The sequence below is a fragment of the Genypterus blacodes genome, unplaced genomic scaffold, assembly GCF_046128005.1.
Source record: "Genypterus blacodes isolate CSIRO-AG114 ecotype Tasmania unplaced genomic scaffold, CSIRO-AGI_Gbla_v1 ptg000029l_1, whole genome shotgun sequence".
Lineage (NCBI taxonomy): Eukaryota > Metazoa > Chordata > Actinopteri > Ophidiiformes > Ophidiidae > Genypterus > Genypterus blacodes.
In genome coordinates this window covers 6,373,500-6,396,211 of record NW_027466842.1, presented here as the reverse complement: position 1 = coordinate 6,396,211, position 22,712 = coordinate 6,373,500, and the positions used below count along the sequence as shown (strand labels likewise).

At 44.8% G+C, this 22,712-nt stretch overlaps 2 protein-coding genes across 4 annotated transcripts; one reads left to right on the top strand and one right to left on the bottom strand.

Annotated features, from left to right (window-relative positions):
- The first annotated feature begins 963 nt into the window (after positions 1–963).
- gpsm2 (G protein signaling modulator 2) lies at positions 964–9,559 on the top strand. Of its 3 annotated transcripts, XM_076144703.1 has the most exons (16): positions 964–1,162; positions 1,833–1,868; positions 3,113–3,409; positions 5,364–5,585; positions 5,675–5,810; positions 5,918–6,057; positions 6,509–6,632; positions 6,763–6,878; positions 6,988–7,143; positions 7,357–7,465; positions 7,625–7,754; positions 7,838–7,914; positions 8,034–8,222; positions 8,305–8,464; positions 8,562–8,749; positions 8,844–9,559. In XM_076144703.1, the coding sequence occupies exons 3-16, from the start codon at positions 3,345–3,347 to the stop codon at positions 9,012–9,014; spliced, it is 1,983 nt and encodes a 660-aa protein (XP_076000818.1). In that variant the 5' UTR covers positions 964–1,162; positions 1,833–1,868; positions 3,113–3,344; the 3' UTR covers positions 9,015–9,559. The 3 variants fall into 3 exon arrangements, with proteins under 3 accessions (XP_076000818.1, XP_076000819.1, XP_076000820.1); XM_076144704.1 differs by lacking the exon at positions 3,113–3,409; XM_076144705.1 differs by lacking the exons at positions 964–1,162; positions 1,833–1,868; positions 3,113–3,409 and adding an exon at positions 5,093–5,260.
- Positions 9,560–9,609: 50 nt separating this feature from the next.
- On the bottom strand, positions 9,610–21,549 carry wdr47a (WD repeat domain 47a). Its single transcript, XM_076144702.1, has 17 exons — positions 21,336–21,549; positions 19,603–19,772; positions 19,150–19,233; positions 18,983–19,067; positions 17,967–18,098; positions 16,452–16,628; positions 15,828–16,333; positions 15,613–15,730; positions 13,982–14,163; positions 12,841–13,086; positions 12,707–12,764; positions 12,435–12,592; positions 12,110–12,276; positions 11,841–12,011; positions 11,621–11,752; positions 11,235–11,453; positions 9,610–10,981 (listed from the first exon to the last, which is right to left on the bottom strand). The coding sequence occupies exons 2-17, from the start codon at positions 19,758–19,760 to the stop codon at positions 10,839–10,841; spliced, it is 2,736 nt and encodes a 911-aa protein (XP_076000817.1). The 5' UTR covers positions 19,761–19,772; positions 21,336–21,549; the 3' UTR covers positions 9,610–10,838.
- Positions 21,550–22,712: the final 1,163 nt, after the last annotated feature.

Below are 22,712 nucleotides of genomic sequence, written 5' to 3'. Positions count from 1 at the left end.
TCAAAGGAAGGAAGACAGAGAAATAGTATTAGGTTAGAAAACAGCTTACTATCCATATTAAAGCGCTATCTGAATTTATTTCAATAAAGAGTCTCCTACAGAGAAGCAAATAGCTCCTTGGTGGAACGAAACCGGCAATTAAATCAACAATTTTAGCAATACTGCTGTCAGCCTGAAGAGGGCAGCAATACGCCGCCGTTGCCTCTTCATGTTCACATTCACATCAAATCTCAACTAGAAGATTTGGAGTTTATGATTAAAATATCTGATTTCTATTAAGATAAAAGTAGGTGTTGTATTATTTACAGTTAATTCATTCATATATTCTATGTGATTTATGTTTATGTTGTGATCTCCCGGGCATTATGTTCCTGTGTACGGTTTCCTGCTCTCTGATAGATAGATAGATAGATAGATAGATAGATAGATAGATAGATAGATAGATAGATAGAAAGAAACTGGGAAAATTCTTCCGTCATAGCAGTAAACAGTAAAACACGCTACAATAAACACAGTCATAATAAATCAAATAAAATAGTAAAAATGCAAAATATTGAATAAAGGGCAGAAAGAGTGGGTGTGACCCCAACAAAGACTATGACCATGACTTAGGGGCAAAGTGTTCTCTATCAGTGTTCTCTAACAGACAGTGGTGAGGAGTTGTAAAGGGACATAGCAGCGGGCAGGAAGGATCTCCTGTATCGGTCCTTGTGACTGCGAAGCTGGATCAGCCTTTTAGAGAAGGAGCTCCGCTGTCTGTCCAGTAGGTGATGGAGAGGATGATCAGGGTAGCGATATCATTTCGTGAACAAAATATTCAAAACATTCTCTACGGCACTGACTGTCAAATTATTGACACACGTCACTCCTCCAGCCATTCAAATCCAAATGGTCCAATCACTGTTTTTCGGGGCGTGGCTATATTTGAATGCCATCCTCTGATTTGCTAGTTGTTAACAAACGCCGAGTACTGTCGCAAGTTGAGTTTTCTTCTTTCTTATCGAAGTTGAACTGGAACTTTGATCGAAATGAAGGGATAATGTAGCGCTAGACTGGATATTAGAGCGCATTCTCTAGGTTATAGTCGTAAGGTTAAGATCCGGGTCGTAAAGTAAAGAAAAGAAAAGAACAATCCACCTTTGTTCGAACTGGATCGTCTAACGTAAGTAGCAGCTAACATGCTAAATAGCTAATTCCTACCTTCAGACGTGAGGTTACTGTAACCAGTGACAAAAGCAATTCAGGGTCAACGTGTGTGTGACGTTGACGGGTTACTTTACGTTAGTTTGTTGTTAGTTCATCGTTATAATCTCACCTTTGCTATCTGCTCATCGGTCAAACTAAAGAGAAAGCTGTGTATGATTGGAGATGACAGTGACATTTCGATCAGTCACACGGATCTCTGATAATTAATGGTGTCATTCATTGTTTCGACGACATATATATTCCATTTATTTCTCTGGATATGAATCTAAACTACAATATCATGTGTTTGATATAAGTAATGGTGCTTTGTACTGTATATGCAACTTTAGTAAACATATGTTCACCTGTACACAACATTCACACACTAATCAACACACCTCCCATACCTATAATTTATAAAATGCATGACATGTGTGAGGTATTAAACCCCAACGCATATAGTAAGCTATAGATCTGTTCATAGTCACGTATGGCAAAGTGTAGAGCCAATCTAGTGTTCTGCATACACAAACCATTTTACAGCATTTTTGTAAAATAAAAATTGTTATCCAAGGGGTGTAATTGTTAATTAAAACCCTTAACGTCTAAATGTACTTTTATATTACAATATTCACTTCTCCTTGCAGGCTTCCCAGATTTCCCGCTCCTGTGAAGACTTACCGGTTAGTATTTACCTATATATTATTTGTCATTGTTTTGTTTTGCTGTGTGCTTTTGCTGGGTCACTGCTGCAATGCTGAGTGTTGCTTCCATATTTAGTTTTTGCCGTCAGAAGTTGTGGTCATTTTGATGCATCAATGGACTGTAAGCACAAAGAAAACATCTCACGTGCTATTTTTTGAAGATGAAGTCATGTCCTGTTTGGGATTCAACATACATCAAGGTAGTTGTTAAAAGGCAACCACTTGTTCACTTTGATGTGCAGAAGTTTCCTTGTTCCTCTCATGCACACTGTCGCTTTGTGTGCATGGCAGGTCTCTCAGCAACACACCCATTTGGCCCACAATGCTGGAAAAAGCTGCTAGAAAATCTGGCAGACGTCAATCGCTGATTATTAACATATGCAGAAACATGTACTCCATAGACTCCCAAAGCCTTCCACTGTTGTATCGTAGTTATTCATGGAGCACCAAGAATTACAGTTCTCATTGTCAGATAAGCCCATTAAAACACAAACACCTATTAATTCCGAGTGGTTTGTTTGTGAACACTGCAGAGATTATGTGCCGTTTTTGTTGTTATGCTGGCAGACGTGGGCCTGTTCACACATAAAGGGAACTTATAATAAAATGAATGAAGATCAGATTCTTGTTTGTATTTTTAGCCTCTCAAATACTTGTCGGTTATAGTAATTTATTTTGTAAATGTGAAGTCAAATTGGTTTAAGATTGTGGCTGTTTTGTATGTACAAGTGGATGTGGCTAGAATGACCTCATGGAGGAATGAGGTAATGGCTCTGGGTTTCACTCGGGCGGTCAGTCTTATCTGTGTAGCTTTCTTATCGCTTCTCACACTCCCCCGGTTGATTCTCACATCCATCTGGACAGTTTCACTGTCTCAACGGTGCGTCAGGTTGTCTGCTACAACACGTAGTTTGCATTTGAGCAAGAGGTGATGTTTCCTCTGCCTCGTCAACTTGCGCAAGCTCCATCCTGACTCACTCCTGTCCTGCTTTCTCACCTCGCCGCAGGAACTCTCACCTGTGCGCCTGGGATTAATTGAGGCACCGCCTTAGATTGACAGCTTACCTCGAGCTGACCCCGTCCATTCATCAGCACCCCGCCCTCCTCGATCGCTTCATGCCCACCCCGCTCGTGCGCTGTGCTGTGCTGTTTGCTTGGTGTTGCCATGGCACCGTGCGGCCAGAATGAGGCTTCACATGCAGCATCTTGTGTTCTCTTCACAGTGGGCAGCTGACGGGACATCGAGGGGCAGTGACAGTAAATGAGAGCGGCTCTAAGGACTGACACCCAAGACTGTGCAGCTCTGGCTCGCACTCATGGGTTTACCTCCCCCCGTCTACATCCAGCACTACAGGCGCAGACTTGACCGTATCGGTTGACTTCCTTCAAACAAACTTCTTTCCTTTTACTGTTTGCTGTTACACGCCTGGGTTTCTCCTCATATTATGCACGTCGATGGATACCAGTGGCTCAGTGATTAGCACGTCGGCTGAAGAACAGTCCTTTCATGTCCGCTACAGGTAGGCATCTCTCATACCTCTACTATGGCCGGGTTGTGGAGTAGATGGCCTGTATCTGTTTTTCCCTCTTTGCTTTTCGTTATTATTTGCAGAATGAGCCGTGAATGAAGTAATTGCGTCTTTATTTATCCTGTGTGGCCTTGTAGAGGAAGAGACATAATGTCTTATTGCAGGCTATAGCCGGCAAACCCATTTCATTGTGTTTCCTTTGAGTTTGTTGACTGAAAGCGCAGGTGGGTTTGCTCAAAAGGTCCCAGGCAGCTGTCTGCTCTGGCAGCAGGTGTGACCTGCCAAAACACAGAGAGAACGCTTCAATATTTAAATAGGCCTGAAAAATTCATCACGGCTTCCTTTCTTTTCGTGCAACACAAGTTTATACAATTTCTTAGAGTACAGCTCACGTCTGTTTGGTGAGATGATAAGATGATGTCTCTTTGTCTGGGATTCTGTGGTCACGACTGGCAGAAAGGTTATCCTGACTGCGTTGATTGTATTTGATATAAACAGCGTTTGCAGCGGTCCGGCACGTCTCCTAAAGCTCCTTAACACCCACTAGCTGTAATCTCAGGTGATCGGGTCGTGAGGTCTTAGAAGCCAAGAAGATAAGCCGAGAAGATGCTGATTCAGACTTTTTGTGTTAATGCTGTGACAACATCCCCCTGAAAGTTTGCTTACGTATGAAGTATCTTTGACGTCAGACGAGAATGCAATGAAGACGTATAGTAACATTTATGTGAGCAAACCAATGAGATCTTTATGGCTGTATGTCAGTATAGGTTGGTTCAGGTTGGTTGAGGTTGGTTCAGGTTGTTACATAGTGTCTATTAAGCACTCAATGCTTAAGAAGTTGCAGCCTGGACCATTTCCCAGTGGAAACCTTAGTAGAAGCCTCTCAGATGTTCCATGAGCTCCTCCTGCTGCTGCTGTTGGTGTTGTAAGACACAAAAGGCCGGCAGGTAGGCTAGTATTTACCAAGGCTGCGGTGTTCTTTAATTTAGTGGTAAACAAAATGTCGGGCACTCTGATAAGCCACACTTAGCCGTAGACTCGGATCATGTTACTTTTCTCAAGTATTTAGGACAAGGTGTCACATTTTGTTCACAAAATTAAAGGTTTGCAGAATGCGGGTGACACACAACATTAAGTATTTAGTCCATCAATACATGTGGAGTAGTACAGACTATGTTGTGTTTTTATTGGTGTCTGTTTTTGAGTAACCAGGGTGAACACAGGAAAGCTTGTTTCTTTCCACGTAATGTGGTGAACCCAGAAAGTTGATGAAATTGTAACACAAAATTAAACGAATGCAATTAAACCATGGGCACTTGAGTAATCAGCCAAACAAATTCACCCTTATTCCATAATTAGAGACTTCAAATGTGATGAAGATGAATCATTTGTCCTTTTTTATTTTCAAATTTCATCTTTCAACTGATAAAATCAAAAGGAAATCTTGTGTTGACATTAAGACACTTTTTTATTTGTCCAAGTTACATTTTGATTGTGTGAATAGTGATGCATCCCAGGACATTTGAACATCTGAAAGTAATAGTTTAATACATTTATTGTGGCTTAAAAAATTATAACATTAAATAAGTTGATAGAAATGTGTGTGGACATTTCTGTCCACTCTTAGCTTCATTTCATCCTGATTCTGTGGCAAAGCCAAAGGATGTGAGACTTTCAATAACAAACAAACCCCTTTTAGCTTGAGCTATTGTTCTCCAGAGGTGGAAGGAAATAGCAAAACAACACTCCCTGCTGAAAGCTTTTCTTGGAAGGAGAGTTTCTGGTCATAACCAAAGACTTTCTATTGTGCTTGAACATCTCTCCAGCTTTGGATCTGAATCGGTGTGTTTGGATTCCAGATACAAACCTAATATTTTCTTGAGGCCCTGGCACAGACTCTTGTTTGTGGCATTGACCCTTGAGGATTTGATCTCGTGTCTTACAGGATGGAGGTGTCCTGCCTGGAGCTGGCGTTGGAGGGCGAGCGGCTCTGTAAGGTCGGTGACTACAGAGCCGGGGTCTCCTTCTTTGAAGCTGCCATCCAAGTGGGCACAGAGGACCTACAAGTCCTCAGTGCCATTTACAGCCAGCTGGGTAATGCTTACTTCCACCTGCACGACTACGCCAAGGCCCTGGAGTTCCACCGGCATGATCTCACTTTGACCAGGTAGGAGCTACGTAGGAGACACTTATAACGCAGCCCTCCTCATTTGTGTTTCACTGTTTATTCATGCTATTTTAATATGTATGAAACAGGACAATTGGCGACTTGGTTGGGGAAGCCAAAGCGAGCGGTAACCTTGGCAACACGTTGAAGGTTCTGGGGCGGTTTGAAGAGGCTGTGGTTTGCTGCCAGAGGCACTTGGATCTTGCGGGGGACATCAATGATAAGGTGAGCGTGATCAGGGACATTGACGGACACAAATCCAGTACAGTGTGTCAGATCTTCATCTTGACATGCGTTCTTTTTTTTTCTTTATCCTCCTGAATGCGTGTTAGGTGGGCCAGGCCAGAGCTCTGTATAACTTTGGGAACGTTTACCACGCCAAAGGCAAAAGTATCTGCTGGAGCGGAGCGGAGCCTGGAGACTTCCCAGAGGAGGTGATGGTGGCGCTGAGGAAGGCGGCCGAGTACTATGAGTAAGACACCATGTAGTCATGATCCTGCTGTTGCTGCTGTGTTACTCTCCTATTTAGACATGTATTCTTGACCAAACCTTTTCGATAGTCTGGACCTATATGGCTGGTATGAACATGTAACATTGTACATTTGGAAATAAATTTAATGTAATCAGGAAGTATACATAACCCGTAATGAGATGAAGAGAAAAATGTTCTAAATCAATTATTGCCTCATACAGCAAGAACAATGGCAATGAAAGGTATCAGGCAAAGTGTGTGTGTGTGTGTGTGTGTTTTAATGCATTATTTACTATCCAGGTCTGTTATTTTCTATATGAGGTTGGACGTCTGTCAGCCAGTGTGAAATGAGTATTTACTGTACTCACGGTATAAACACTAATTATCCCTTTCTGCTCTTCTATTATAATGTTATTGCCGGCTAACCGTTTGTTCTCATGTGGCTTTTCAGGGCAAACTTGGCGATAGTGAAAGAGCTCGGCGATCGGGCCGCTCAGGGCCGCACCTATGGCAACCTTGGGAACACACACTATTTACTGGGAAACTTTCGCAAAGCCGTGGCTTCTCACCAACAGGTGTGGCGCATCCGGGCAACTGGCACATACACGCAATTTCTGCTTTTGGAGCAAGCTTCTAAATCCAATAATCACTTTTAATGCGAGAAATAATGAAACGGACCGCCTTCGTTTCCGTTTCTTCACACAGCGATTACTCATAGCCAAGGAGTTTGGCGACCGCGCGGCAGAGAGGCGAGCGTACTGCAACCTGGGAAATGCTTACATCTTTCTGGGGGAATTTGAAGTCGCAGCTGAACATTACAAGTAAGCCCCCAGCTACAGCACAGCTTTACAGTATTATACTAAGCAAAGCAAAGGTTGACGTGTGAGTGCAGAATTTGAAACCAGTGTGTTTGTGTGTGTGGTTGGTCAGGAGGACTCTGCAGCTGGCCAGGCAGTTGAAGGATCGAGCTGTGGAGGCTCAGGCCTGCTACAGTCTGGGTAACACCTACACTCTCCTCCAGGACTATGAGAGAGCCATAGACTACCACCTCAAACACCTCATCATAGCCCAGGACCTCAATGACAGGTACACACACACACACACACACACACACACACACACACACACACACACACACACACACACACACACACACACACACACACACACACACACACACACACACACACACACACACACACACACACACACACACACACACACACTCTCTCTGGAGGCCATGAGCTTGTATTTTGCTCATATTCTATTCGTGGATGTGAATGGGCTTTTCTGCTGTAGGATTGGTGAAGGCCGTGCATGCTGGAGTCTGGGTAATGCCCACACTGCGCTGGGGAACCATGACCAGGCCATGCACTTTGCTGAGAAACATCTGGAGATCTGCAAAGAGGTACAGAAACGAGGGGTGGGGGGAAAAACATAGATATCCACATCTGATACTGTAGTAACTATATTTTACTACATTATGTTTTATTTTTAAATCGTCTACAGTGTCAGATTCCTCTTTGCTTATGGAGTTGTAATGCTCTGTGTGTTGTGTTTTATCCAGACTGGAGACAGGAGCGGGGAGCTCACGGCCCGTATGAACGTGTCTGACCTCCAGATGGTTTTGGGCCTAAGCTATAGCACAAACGGCTCCACGCTATCGGAGAACAAGGAGGTGGACTACAACCTGCACGGTACAGACACTGTAAAAAAAATCACTCATCCTGAAAGGTCCCGGGTACTCGTGGTGTTTGGTGACATGGTTTGTGTGCTTCAGGAGCCCGGCCCAGGATGAGCAGGAGACACAGCATGGAGAACTTGGAGCTGGTGAAACTCACGCCAGACAAGATGAATGTAAGAACGTTGCTTACGCCACACTCCAGTCCTGAACCTTTAACCGTCTCATTGCTATTCCATTCCGCCTTGTTCTGTTGCTGCGTTGTGGTAATATGGACTCTTCCTTTTTGCTGAAGGGTCAAAAGTGGAACAGCGACATCCTGACCAAACAGTCCAAGCCGTCCTTGGCCAAGGTCTCTTCCAAGCTCTTCTTTGTTAGCCGCCTGCGTGGGAAGAAGTACAAGACGGGTAGCTCGAGTAAAGTCCTCCAGGACACCAGTAACACCCTGGACACCAGCCAGACTGCTGCACAGGGCCCACAGAAGGTACACCGCTACCACATCATTCTATTGTGTTGGCGCTGTATTGTGTTGTATTTTTCATGTGGGCCTATTTGTTTGTCATTAGCGAGTCAGTCCCGACATGCTCGGAGACGAGGGCTTCTTTGATCTACTCAGCCGTTTCCAGAGCAACCGCATGGATGACCAGCGCTGTTCAATACAGGATAAGGGCAGCAGGCTGTCATTAAACAGTGGCCCGGAATCGCCTCCAGTAGCCATTAGGAAATGTGAGTGTTTCTGCTCCCAGTGCTCCCAGTGCTCCCAGTATGAATCTTCACTCTCCTTCTAACATTTACTTTTTTTTTTTCTGATCTTCACCTGTAGCCGTGTCAGAATCTGCAGACGTCTCCGGGGCACAAGGCCGGCGATTAGATGAACCAGCAGCAGGGGGGAGTCTCCCAGGACTGAGACTCAATCAGCACAGCAACCAGGCGGTGCTCAGCCACCTCATGGCGAACGCCGATAACGCCGAGCCCGACGACAACTTTTTCGATATGCTCGTCAAGTGTCAGGTAGGCTGCCTTGAACCGTAAATGAGAAATTCACATAATTTCCTGTAACCTGCTGCGCTGACATCTCCTATCTGCCCTCCTCTTCCTCTATCAGGGGTCCCGTTTGGATGACCAGCGCTGCGCCCCTCCTCCTCCTCCACCCCGTGGTCCCACGGTACCAGATGAAGACTTCTTCAGCCTCATCATGCGCTCACAGGCCAAGCGGATGGACGAGCAGCGCGTCACCCTGCCTGCTACCTCAAGGCACAGCTGTGAACACAACTGAACTCAGCAGGACGGGATGCACAGGTTTCTCTCTTATTACAGCGGTGAATGTGTGGACAATGGGAGTGACCAGTGGACGGTCGCACCATGAGCTGGGAGGAAAGTCTGTCCTTGCACATAAGTTGTTATGGACGATTCAAAGCACTGCCAGCATTATATGTAGTAGCAGCAGACACGTTGTGGGTGGAGATGGACTGCATCTACACAACAAACTCAGTGATATCAGGGACATGAGTATGAGTTTTTTTTAATCCTTTTGTCTGTCCATGATTTTCAGTGTATCTTTAGATACACAACTACTTATATTTGTATATATTGTACATTTGATTATGATTTTCTAATCTGCCGTCCCACTAATCTGTTTAATAATGACTCAGTCTGGCTCTTCCATGTATTGTTTGTTTGTGAAGTTTTGGTTTACCTGGTCAGATAAAAAGACAAACTACTTTATAAATTGAAATTAACCACTGTACAGACCCTTAGAAGCTATTTTGTACAATGTTTGATTTGATTAACGTCAGAGGAATAAAACCTTGTTTATTTAGTGTAGCAATATTGGCTTTTTTGTCCCTTATTTCACAAAAACACACACCTGCTTGTGTAAAAAGACACTTTATTCATCGTACCAGTGGACTTCAACTAGCTTGAATTAACTTAGGTCACTTTTAAAAACAAGAGTTAGAAAGGCGTAATACAAGAGCCACACGCATGTCAAAACATACTACATTCATGAGCACGATTAAAATAAATACATCTATGAAGGTATTAGTTTGGCCTTAGTTGTTAAAATAATATACTATGCATCAACATAAAAAACTTAAATATGCATCTCAGTCAGTAAATCAGTAAGTGCGAACATAAAATACAAAGAATACAATGCATATGTCCTAAATACTTTTCCCAAATAAATATCAAAACACCCGCGCTTCCTTTTAAATTCCATTGTGCATAATGCTTAAACCCTCATCACGGGCCGAGACTGCCACCTACTGTTCTTATATCAACACAGCAGCTGACAAACCAAAGCTTTTGAACACTGAAAATGCCGGGCTGCTTAACCACTCACGTACATCTGCATTTCCCTTTGACGCAGGCAAGACGACAAAACACTGATTTTTAGATTGAAAAACAAATGCACAAGCAGATTTACACACTGTTTTTAGCAATGCGATGGGCACAGTAACATTAGATATCGGTACATCCCACAGGGAAGCAGTAATGACAGCTGAAGCTCACATGATCACTTCCATAGACGCTGCCTCCTGTTGACATTTACATCATTTATACACGAAAAAAATTCAACCTATGCTTTCCAATTGATAGCAGCTGTAACAAAAAATATATGCACAAACTATATATACGGAATGTAGAATTAATAACGTAACAAAATGTGACTTTGTATAATAACAATATCGAGTTTAATTCCTTTATATTTTTGAAGTTGAAACCGAGAGTTCGAGGAAGGCACCATCCTGACCAAAGCTCTAACCTAATGCCGACTTCTCAGCACGCCAACATGCAGTGACCTGGTGGGCGTGTGCCGGAAATGAAATTGAAGGACGTCACCATGCAGGATAAAGGTGAGTGAAAGAGGAATGCAGAGGAAGAAGTGTAGTAGAGGAAAAAAAAACATGCAACTTATGTGCTTTTGACGTGTTCGGCTTGTATTCCCTTTGGTTTCCCGCTGTGAGGTGGGAACGCTCTTACCTATATGTGTGTGTGTGACAGTGTTGATGTGCAGGAGGATCAGTGTGTTTCAGGGGAGTGTGTGTGTGTGTGTGTGTGTTGGATATTTTAAAGATCATAGCATGTGCAGCTGTTTAGGTTATGGTTTGTGAGTCCAGAGTGTGACGGTGCGGTCAGCAGAGGAGGAGAGGAAGGACAGGTCCTGTGTGTGCCATCGACACTGGATCACCTTGTCGCCGTGTTCGCCCACTACAGTCTGAGGCAACTGTTTGGTCAGGTCACCTAGAGAGACACACACACACACACACACACACACACACACACACACACACACACACACACACACACACACACACACACACACACACACACACACACACACACACACACACACACACACACACACACACACACACACACACACACACACACACACACACACACACACACACACACACACACACACACAGGTTAGGGATTTTAGTTGTAATGTGATATCAAGTTTGATTTGAGTCAGACTGTGTGATCTCTGTACCTTGCAGGTTGGTGACCATGACCTTTGTGTCGTAGGAGCCTGTGAGGAGGTAGTGTGCGCCGGGGGAGAACCTGACAGACCGCACGTCGCTGCTGTGCGGTCGGTACACCTGCACGATGCGTCCTCCTCTGATATCGTACAGCATGCACGCGCTGTCCTCCTGTCCTGTTGCTAGGAGACGGCCGCTAGGATCCACTGCTACCGAGGCAACAGGACTGCCTGATGGGCGAGTGAGAGATATTACAGCTTTACATGATGCGTGTTTGAAGCACAAAGACGGGAGGTAGAAACTATGAATATTTAAAGACGCCTAGAGATGTAATGCAGTGACACAACCTGTATGGTTAACTGATACTCCAGGTGAGTTACCCGAGATGCAGACATACCTGAGCCGTGGAAAGCCGTTCCCACTACTCTGACACAGGTGGGCACCCTGATGTCCCAGAAACGCACCGTCTTGTCCTGAGAGCCAGAGGCGATCATCCAGCCGCCCCACGAATACAGAGACAGAATGTGGCCTGGGCAACAACAACCAACAACACAGATCAACTTCTGCAATCTGAATCTGTTTTAAGGTCAAAGCAGAGGTAAGTTGCGACTGCGTACCTGTGTGTCCATTGAGGGCGTGCAGGCCCTGACCTCTCTGGCAGTCGGTGGTGTAGATGTTACAGTCTCCTGCTCCAGCACTGATCAAGATGGCTCCTCCACTTTCCGGACCCTCCATGAAAGCCAGGTCTCTGATGGTACCGTCGTGCATGCTGAACTCCAGGTCTGGGCCTGGGACCAAGATGACGAGGGAAGAAGAATAAGTAAGAGTTATGTGTCACACATAAGGCCGTCATAGACCTCCATAGTGCATCTTTGAGTGCGCTCACCTGTGGCGTTGCAGGTCTCGGCACTAAACGGCAGGACTTTGACACATTTGTCGTTGGACCCTGTAGCCAGCAGCTGTCCACAGTGGCTCCAGGCCACACAGTAAATGGAACCTTTGTGGTGTTTGTTCCTCTTAAAGCGGATGACCGGTTGCTTTGCACCGGACTCACTGAGGACAGGAGGAGCCGGGAGACAAACACAGCTTTATCACCTTATAAAATTACTGTAAACTAAATAGTGAACCAGGGATTCAAAGGGCCTGCATTAAAAACTATTGCGGCTCTTGACTTAAAACAAACTTCATCTGGACGATCCTCTGTGCATTACCTCGTGTCCAGTGTTTCAGGATAGGCACAGACACGCAGAGTTTTGGAGTTTGACCCCACAGCGTACAGCGAGCCAGACGGGTGGAAGGCTACAGCACGAATAGCCTGAGTGTCTTCCAGTGTATTCACCGGAACAAACAGGTCTTTAGGCTTTTCTTCCTGCAAACGTGCCCACAAACACATGAAGACACACATTGGAGTGCATTAGCATTATTGTTCTGCACCCTGTGACAACCATACTGTCACAATGCGACAACATCAATCTGTGTGTACCTCTTTACTCCGGGTTAAGGAGCTCGGGGAGTCTTGACCTCCTTTCGGTTTCTGCCCACTGCGGGCAAACACAAAACAGATCAGCACCAGTGCTACTCAAATATTATTACAAACGCAAAAGGCAGCGCAGTTACCTCTGCGAGACGACAGGGGACTCCTCTGGAGGCGGGACCGGGCGGCCTCCCCCGGTGCGCTGCGGGGTGCTGCTGAGCACCCCTTCCCCCCCGGTCTGGCTCTGCTCCAGGGTCTCAGCTGGAGGGTTGTTATTGTCCTCTGGAGGAGGCGTGTTCCCGTTGCCATTACACTGCTGGGCCAGAGACTTCACCTCTTCTTCTAAATTCTCCATCCCCACATTGAGCTCCTCCAGCTTCTGAATGGACCTGAGGATCATTGGCACATTGAGCTGCTTTGTCTTTTCTCTATCTCAGCATTAAAAACTATTCCGTCCGCTATTTTCACATTTTTGGCAGAGGGAAGGAAAGACAGTTTCCTCAAAACTATTAGTTAATAATAATGAATGAATGCATTATCCCAGTGTAGTTAAAACTGCAGAGCACAAAGGAAAACTGAACTGATGTCATTGTGCACTGTTGGACCTTTGAATAATGCAAGGGATAGAGATGCAGGGGGAGCTGGATGACTGGGAGGAATTTGGGGGAGGGAATCAAAGGGCCTTTGTCCCACTGAAACCCAGTGTACCATTTCCATTGATGCAAGCACACGCTGACAAGGGGAGATGTCCCTAGCAGGTACCGAGTCTGTGTAGAAGGAATCATTGGGTTTAGACCAGCAAACACAGATTTTCCCCATGCGTGCAAAAGTTGTTTACTGCACATTTCATTCGAGTTCACATTGAATTAAAAATCTCAAGGACAGTTCAGATTATGCTGCTGGTGACAGATTAAGGACGGAAATGGCTAAAGTAGAAAAACGAGTTAAGGTCTACACACAATAGGTGACAGTCCAATGTGAGGAGGCTGATCACCACAGATGGTGCAACGTGTGTTGGGGTGTGTTGGGGGAGGAGTGTGTGGCCTCATGGGACCCATTAATATCAAGGCCTTACTGAGCCCACATCTCCTAGTTCTGACAGCTGCTACTCTATTGTTTGAAGATATTAAGAGCCAAACAGTAATTAGCATGCTTGACTCCAGCAAGCTGCCCCAGTGTACCAGTGTGTACGAGTGGATAGGCGTCTATATGGGGTGGATGGTTACACACAGTATGTTGTAAGACAGAGAGACACGTTGCACACCTCCCTGGCTGTGTTCGTACCTGTTGAGGAACTTCTCTGTGAGGCTGTGCTGCATGTCGCTGGGCGGAGGCTCCTGCTGGACGCCTCCCTCCAGCAGCATCTGCTGGTACAGCTGCCTCTGCTGCTGCTTCTGCTCCAGGTGCTGCTGCACGCGCAGACGCTGCCGGTAGAACTCCTCATATTTCTCTGTCGAGTCCCGAAGCTGAGAGACACAAAAAAGGCAAAGGATGCTTTTGAACTTGGAATGTGGAGTCTACTCGACTCATTCAAAGCTGTCACATGACATCCAAAGCACTGACATGTTGATGAACATTTAAGGTAATGTCAACAAGGGCATTGTGAAAGGCTGAGCTCCAGCCCCACCCTGTTCTTCTGCCAGTTCAGGTATTAGAGGCGGAAAAAGGGGGAGACTGGGGGCTGACAGGTCATTTCCCCTCTGTGTTCTCTGCTCCCTTTCCTGACAATCTGATGGGAACGGCCCTGTGTTTGTGGAGGGGGAGGCACACTGTTCCACTGTGCCAGCTTTGGCAGAGAGGATAGAGAGGAAAACTAAAAAGGGAAGGAGGGGTGTCATGGTGAAATCGCAGAGGCCGAGTCTGCTTCCTGCCTCTCTGTGTCTCCTGGGTGACGGGTGAGAAACAGCGAAGCACTAACTTCACGGTGTTGCACAAGAGGCCGTGGGTAGAAGGCGTCAGACAGAAAGACACTCTGCTAACATCACAACCACAAACACTTTTTAATGATTCCCTCGCCACAGGCGTCCCGACAGACTTAGGATCCAATCGCAGCTAACCTTCTTCCTCTTTCAGCTCCTCCCAGTCTCTACAATAACAACGACAGTCCAAGTTCATTTAGGTAAACAAACGAGAAGATACTTAGAGAATGCATGTCTGCCAAGACTGAATACTCCTACAATTATGACTTTATATAGTCTTTTAAATTTTACAGACTTTTTAATGTAATTTAGGTGCAAGATCGATGCCAATAGACCCAAAGAAAACAGGTGCAAAAATTAAAGGCCACAATGTGAAAGTGGTTGTTACAGTGTCACCATCAGGATGATTGGTACCGAAATGAAACAGGCTCTTCTCTGGATCACGTCTAACCTGCCTACCAGGTTTCATTGAAAACAGTCAATACCTTTTTCAGATATCCTGCAAACAGACAAACATAACCAACCACTCAGTAAACCAAGCGACCACAAACCTGCAACAGAGGAATCAGGCTGTAATTCACACAGAGGAGGAGAATGACCGAGACACACCATGACGACAAATATTAATCTCTTGGAGCTGGACTATATTTAGACTTTTGCAGCAGGCCCACCCATCCTGGAGGCCGATGACGAGGAGAGGAGACAATAATGGGGCACGAAGGGATAAGAGTGCTGATACAGTTATGGTGTGCGACATTCAACAGGTCAATACAGTAGGATTAGATTGACCTCACTGTGATCAACCATGAATTTGAATTATTGTGCGAATGTAACATTTGTTTTTGAACGCATTCTATTTTATATGCATGCATTTTATCCATGTTGCTCTTCATTGTTCCCCCTGTTTGTACATCATTTATGGATTATTTCTCTATGTTGATTGATTGATTGCATGTATAGACATGTATGTGTGTGTAGTATCGCTTGGATCATCACCTCATTCCGTTCAGCAGAGGCAGCTGTTGGTGCTTCCTCCCCAGGAGCTGAGGCCGGACGCAGGCTCTGAGCTCCATCTGAACTCAACATCGTGTCAACAGGTGTGTCTGTTCTTGACCTAGCACAGAAAAAACACAAACAGAAACAAAAAGTCAAGAGCAATGAACCTCTCATCATCTAAAGTCCAGACAGAGGTGTTGTCCACTCCCGCTTACGTTTCTGGTGATTCCTCAAAGATACTGTGGCAGTCGGCGCTCTCCATCATTAGGCTCCTGCTCTGGCCACCAGCTCCAGGGTAGTGAAAGTTGGCAAAAGAGTGGGACATGGGAGAAACCCCTTTACCCGCCGCCACCTCCCCACCTGGCGCTCTCTTATCTTGACCCGACAGCCCGTAGGACAAGCCGTCCAACGCTGGGTTCAGAGAACGTGTCATGTAGGTATCTGCGGACTGGGGGCGGCGCAAGGGGGAGGAGGGGTAGGGCGACAGTTTGCTGATGAGCGGGGTGAGGAGGTCAGAGTAGCCGGTCTTGGCGGGTTTGACCAGCCGGTCTACGTGGATGTTGAGTTGCTTCTGTTCGAAGGCGCAGGAGAAAACGGTGTGGGAGAGGTTCTGCATCCAGGAGAGCAGAGACAGGTCCAGGTCGTCACAGCCGTTACCGCACAGCATGTCCACACCCAGCAGGACCTCGCTCTCCGTGATCTCCTCACCGGTCGCCTTGCTCTGACAAACAAAGCAACGGCCATTTTAAATGTCTTTCAATGCAAATTTATTCTCCCGACTCGCTGCTAAATAATTCAAGACTGTAAAAGGATGTTTGTTTGCATCTAGAAGCTCAAACCTGGCAGAACTCCACGCAGCACTCGTACAGAACTCCTTTGAGAAGCAGCTGGAACAGTCGATCTCTGCTGGCCTTGAAGCCGGCCTCACTCAACTTCCTGTCTGCGGGGATGAACTCTGCCACCATGGTGCAGGCCTCCTCGAAACACTGCACCCTAGCCGTGCTGGGGTTCCAGTCCTGGAGGACAACATACAGTTAGGTCAGGAAGTATTTGGACATTGACACAATTTTGGCTCTGTAGACCAACACAATGGACTTGAAATGAAACAATCAAGATGTGCTTTAAGTACAGACTTTCAGCTTTAATGTGGGGGTATTTACAACCGATTCTATATGTGCCTCCCTATCTCCAAGGGACCAAAAGTAATTGGACAAACTAACAATCATAGATCAAATTGTCACTTTTAATAATTGGTTGCAAATCCTTTCAGAGAATGACAGCCTGGACAGTCTGGAACGCATAGACATCCCCAGACGTTGTGTTTGGTCCCTGGTGATGCTCTGTTGGGCCTCTACTGCGACTGTCTTCAGTTTCTGCTTGTTCTTGGGGCATTTTCCCTTCAGTTTTGTCTTCACCAAGTGAAATTAATGCTCAATTGGATTCAGGTCAGGGGTTTGACTTGGCCATTGCATAACATTACACTTCTTTGCCTTAAAAAACGCTTTGGTTGCTTTCACAGTGTGCTTCAGGTCATTGTCCATCTGCACTGAGAAGCGCCGTCCGATGAGTTCTGAAACATTTGGCTGAATATGAGCAAATAATATTGCCCGAAACACATCCTGATGCTTTTGTCAGCAGTCACATCATCAATAAATACAAGGGAACCAGTTCCATTGGCAGCCATGACACTTCCACCACCATGTTTAACTGATGAGGTGGTATGCTTTGGATCATGAGCACTTCCTGTCCTTCTCTATACTCTTCTCTTCCCATCATTCTGGGAGAAGTTGATCTCTGTCTCATCTGTCCATAGGATGTTGTTCCAAAACTCTACAGGCTTTTATAGATGTTTTTTTTTAGCTACCTCTAGTCTGGTCTTCCTGTTTTTGAGGCTCACCAATGGTTTCCATCTTGTGGTGAACCCTCTGTGTTCACTCTGGTGAAGTCTTCTCTTGATTGTTGACTTTGACACAGATACGCCTACCCCATGGAGAGTGTTTTTGATCTGTCCAACTGTTGTGAAGAGGTTTTTCTTCACCAGGGAAATGATTCTTCTGTCATACACCACAGTTGTTTTCTGAGGTATTCTGGGTTGTTTGGTGTTGCTGAGCTCACCAGTGCGTTCTTTCTTTTTTAAGAATGTAGCTAACAGTTGATTTTGCCACACTAATGTTTCAGCTATCTCTCTGATGGGTTTGTTTTGATTTTTCATCTGAATGATGGCTTGCTTCACTGATAGCGACAGCTATGTGGAACAAGTGGAGGCAAACTCTCTCTCTCAAGCATTTCAAGGAAACACATTATCATTACTGCAGCATTTCAACTTTGCCTTTTTCTAATATAGCAACACTTGCCTTAAATTCAGCATGCTGGGTGAGACGAGGCAGGGTGAGGAGCAGACACAGTTTGCTGTAGTCCTCTTTAGAAGGACAGAACTCCTCCAGGGCATGGAGACACTTGACTGCCTCCTGCATGGTGAACTCCAGCTGAAACACACAGATATTTGACTGTTAGATCATAAATGTTACAGACATTTCTCTTTGACAAGCAAGTTGGGGAAATCATTTTGAGAGAACTTTATCTCCAGATGTATACGGGAGATGACGTTGAACACTCCTTTCTTCAGATGCCAAACATTCCCAGACACAATCGGACTCACGTGACTCAGCATCTGTCAACACACACACCAGCCAAACACACGTGGCAGATAGTCTCTCAGATTATTCAGTGCCATTTCAGTTTTAAATTATATATATTAACAAACTCAATATTTGTACTTTTTTTTGCCCATCCAATGATTCTTTAATGGTACCAATACCACTTAAAACTATTCAATCATCATATATATCATTCTGAAATCTTATTTCTGCCTTCAGGTAACACACATTCTCCACCCTCTGTTCTTGAGCCCTGTGGCACCACACCCTCGCCTATTATTTGCATGCAGGCATGAGGGCTTCTTCAACGGCTTACTCGAGCATACAGGTTTGGAGTTGACGCCCAACACTCGGCTATAAACATGTGGATAAGATACTGTCTGCTTTCCTGTGCATACAGATGTGCATAGGGTTGTGGCTGTTTTTTTAATGTTACCGATAAACATGGAGGCAATCAATTTCCTTTTTTCGAGTTTTGCTGCAGAATCTTTTCATGCAGATGTTTAGTGGTAAGAATTACCCATGCATATACGGATACTCTCATAAGGTTTTAAAAGGGAAAGTAAATGGTTTAAGGCCTCAACTGCACTGCAATGTAACTAATATCCAAATCACTGGTACTATGTAAATGTTGCAGCCACTGTTCAGCACACACAAACTACTCTCCTCCACACACACAGAAACACAATGAAACGTATTAGATTCTGGCTCACATGCTGCGGCTCATCTTCTGCAGACATGGCGTTGTTCACACACAGAGCCTCCAGAAACTTCTGCTTTAAGACGATGTAACGGAACCTGAAGACAAGTTACATTAGAAATCACCATCAGATTGGAATCACACCATATGTCATGTATGTAATTTGGACTATGAACAAACCTTTTTCTGTCAAACTTATCCATGCACTCCAAAGGCTGAATAAACTGTAGGACCTCATCCCACTGACCATCAAGAACCAGTTGCCTGAAACAGAGCACAGTTCAGTCTTAAATATAATCCACATTTCAAAATGTACCCGCAATGTGCGACTCCAAATTTTCTTCTGTGTCTTCATAATTGCTGTGGTACTGTGTGTTGTGTACGCACAGGACAGAAGACGTGTTCCCTCAGGGTGTGTGTAAGTGGAGATGACACACTGCTGGCTGACTTTCAAACAGCAGTGCAACATTACATTATCAGCAGTGTGTACAACACTTTTAGAGACGTTAAGGTAAGACTAGAAGTTTCATAGTAAATAACATTGTAGACAAGACTGCAAGCTTTATATTCCAGGCCGTATTCTGTGATTGATTGATTGATTGATCAACCTAATAGCGCGTTGATTTGATCTACCTAAGAAACAGCATGTCATCAGAGTAGAGGCCGTTGATGACTCCGCTTTCCTTCTCCAGAGCCAGCATGCTGATGTGCAACTTCCTGGAGTTGAGAAAGTCCAGGACCGCCTTGATGATCTCCACCTCTTTCACATTTATAGTTTCTTCCGCAGTCATGGTGACGACGGGCTGTGAATGAGGAGGACAATCAAGCAAAACACAAAAATATCCATCAGAAGTTATCATTCAATAAGGTATGTTGCCTTGCCTCATTAGAGTTGTACAGACTCGGAGGCTGTTGGCCTAGAGAGCCATGGAATATGATGATGCCAAGTGTGACTAAAAGGCTGCCAGTTTGAATCCCTTGCAGTCACAAGAACAGAGTGATTGGACTCGGCATCTCTTGAATATGCATTTATGGAACTGAAGAAACGCAAAATGAGACACTACTGGAACTTTACTTTCAATGACTAAACAACTCATTATCATCATCCCTTTGTAGGCGGGACAAGATTCAATGCTCCACACTAAAGTAAAACACTTGATACTTTGTGTAGGAGCTCAGGATGAACTAGATTCTAGTAATACTTTAGTTGAAGGCTGTTGTTTATGATTTTATTGAAGTTCATGGGCTTCATGTTGGTCTAGAATCGATAATCTACTTTGTTAGTTTTGATGACATTGCTGTTATAGCTTTGTTGTTTCGATGACATTGCTGTTGTAGCTTTGTTGTTTTGATGACATTGCTGTTGTAGCTTTGTTGTTTTGATGACATCACCATAAGCTTAAGAGGCACACTGACACTGTGGGAAGCAACATACTTTTGATTTTGTTTTTAAAATTAAACATTACAGTTAATTTGTCTCGTTGTGTGCGTAACTGTCTACCCCAAGAAGTGGTACATTGACAGTGAAGAGGAAACAAGACATGTGCAACCACACTTCGAAGATTTTGTGGAGATCAAAGGTTAAAACCTGACAACAGGTGCAGTCTGTTTTGTTGTGATTTGTAACACACTCCTACTTGCTCACTCCGCTTATCTTTAGGTTTTACATAAGTATCTTCATCCAGATAGACTGAACCACACAGCTTGCATGTTTTATCATTGGAGGTGCTTGTGAATGTAGTTTGGCAACATCCATCACAAAAACAGATACTTCCATTCAGGTTGGAGCCACTGATCACATCCACATTTTTGTCTCTCTTGTTGGCACTTGTATGTGTAAAGATGTAAATCACAACAACATCTTGCCTGTGGCCAAACACAATAAATCACAGATATATGTAGCTTGGAGGGACGCATAGTTTGTTTACAGAGGAGACACTCCTCTATATTGGGTTATGGCATTAACAGCCTCCATAGATTACAAATTAAGCTATCTGGGCTGAGGAGCATCAGTGTTTAAAGCGAACACCTAGCAAACTAGCAGGTAAACAGTATTTACTAGTAAGCAAAAACAAGCTGGTGCAGCCTGGCTAAGCTAACAGGGGGTGACGGTTAGCTAATATAACACTAAGCCACAAGTCAAACACTGTAAGGAGCTTAGGCTACGTGCTAGTATTTCATAGTGTAGCTGTTGAATTAAGCGAACGGATTAATACAAAACCAGCAAATAGACAGAAAGCTGACTGATTTCATAGGCCGTGGGGAGAGGGGCATCATCCGCTAGTTAGCAAGGCGGGCGGACGCAGTGACAGCAGCAGCGGCGGCGGCGGCTTCACCCAGAAACACAAATACGTCTGTTCGCTCACCTGTTTCTATAAATACATGGGATGAAAACGCAGTTTGGCCGGTATTTGTGTGCTGCAGGCAGACGCTGTCACCGCGGTGCTCCTCGGTTTAGTCAGCAGCACTGCTCGTCTCGCCGGTTTCTCCTCCCGTTCCAGCCGTGTGTGTGTCCCCTCCTCACTAGATGTTTCTGTGCCGCTGCGGTCTGTAACTGCCCAGCCCTGCCCGTCTGTCCGCCTGCCTCCCTGCCTGCCTGCCTGCCTGCCTAGCCTGCCTGCAGGAGCACCGCCTCCACCCACCCACCGACCCACCCATTCATACATACATACATACACCCTATATACTGAACATCAAACCATACACGCATTAATCCATCATACATACATACATACATACATACATACATACATACATACATACATACATACATACATACATACATACATACATACATACATACATGAGGTAGGTTGGACAATTAGGCCCCTCATTCTCTGTGTTCTATGTGCCAGTGCCACACCTGAAATCACTTCAGCATATAAAGCCGAGTACGATCAGTCTTTCAGTGAGAAGTAGGCAGGCAGGTGTCACAGAGGTTAGAGGTCAGGTTAGGCTGGATATAACCTGGAGCATGTGGATGGGCGATGCTTTTAAATATTGTGATCTTTTGTTGCAGGTGGCAGAGGGTTTTTAGTCCAGCACTGGACACGGACTAAAGAAGGTATTTTGTTTTTCTGTTTTAGGATTGTTGTTAGTTGGCTTGTTTTTTTTGTTTGTCCCTCTGTGTGTACAGAGGGCGGAGGCTCGTTGAGCAAGCTCGACTTTTTCAATTTTTCGATGGACTGGAAAGAGGTGAATGATATAAAGTGTCTCTTTAAAGTGTTTTTATTATTACTTCAGATGGGCAAATCACTATATGATTTGATCACATTTGAATCCTTTATTTGTTCATTTTGAAGCATTTGGGCGTCGCCAGTGGAACCCAGACGGCCTGAATGGTTGCGGCTTTCCTTTTCGTTGCACCTGGTGGTGAATCTGAATGCACAGGTTAGTTTTGTTTTTCTTTTGTTTGCTGTGAACGTGTATGTTGTTTCACATGAATGTGAGGTGGTGTCCGGGCCTACCATTCTACCGCCCTGAGGTAGTGGTGACGGTCATTTGTATCTTTTAACCTCCTGTGCAGATTTATGTTTGATTTGTATATTGTGTAATTGCCCATCTACACATAGATACATTGCATCCAACATATAATAATCCATACATATATAAATGCATACTGAACATCAATCCATCCATACTGTGCATGCAAACATGCAAACCCTGGTATTTCTGATAGTAATGCTGTAGTTTATGGCTTCAGGATGTTGGCCTCACAGCACAGCCCTTGGATCAAATCCTGT

Bases quoted from the DNA above. Each gene is read 5' to 3' on its own strand.
- wdr47a (XM_076144702.1), bottom strand. From the start codon at position 19,760: ATGACTGCGGAAGAAACTATAAATGTGAAAGAGGTGGAGATCATCAAG. The intron at 13,087-13,981 runs GTACGAACACAG...AATGATCCTCAG, and splicing joins ACAGAGAAGTTCCTCAACAG to GTCCATTCAGAAGCTGGAGG. The intron at 12,593-12,706 runs GTACACACAGAT...GCACGTTTGCAG, and splicing joins CCTTAACCCGGAGTAAAGAG to GAAGAAAAGCCTAAAGACCT.
- gpsm2 (XM_076144703.1), top strand. From the start codon at position 3,345: ATGGATACCAGTGGCTCAGTGATTAGCACGTCGGCTGAAGAACAGTCC. The intron at 6,633-6,762 runs GTGTGGCGCATC...TTCTTCACACAG, and splicing joins CCGTGGCTTCTCACCAACAG to CGATTACTCATAGCCAAGGA. The intron at 7,755-7,837 runs GTACAGACACTG...TGTGTGCTTCAG, and splicing joins GGTGGACTACAACCTGCACG to GAGCCCGGCCCAGGATGAGC.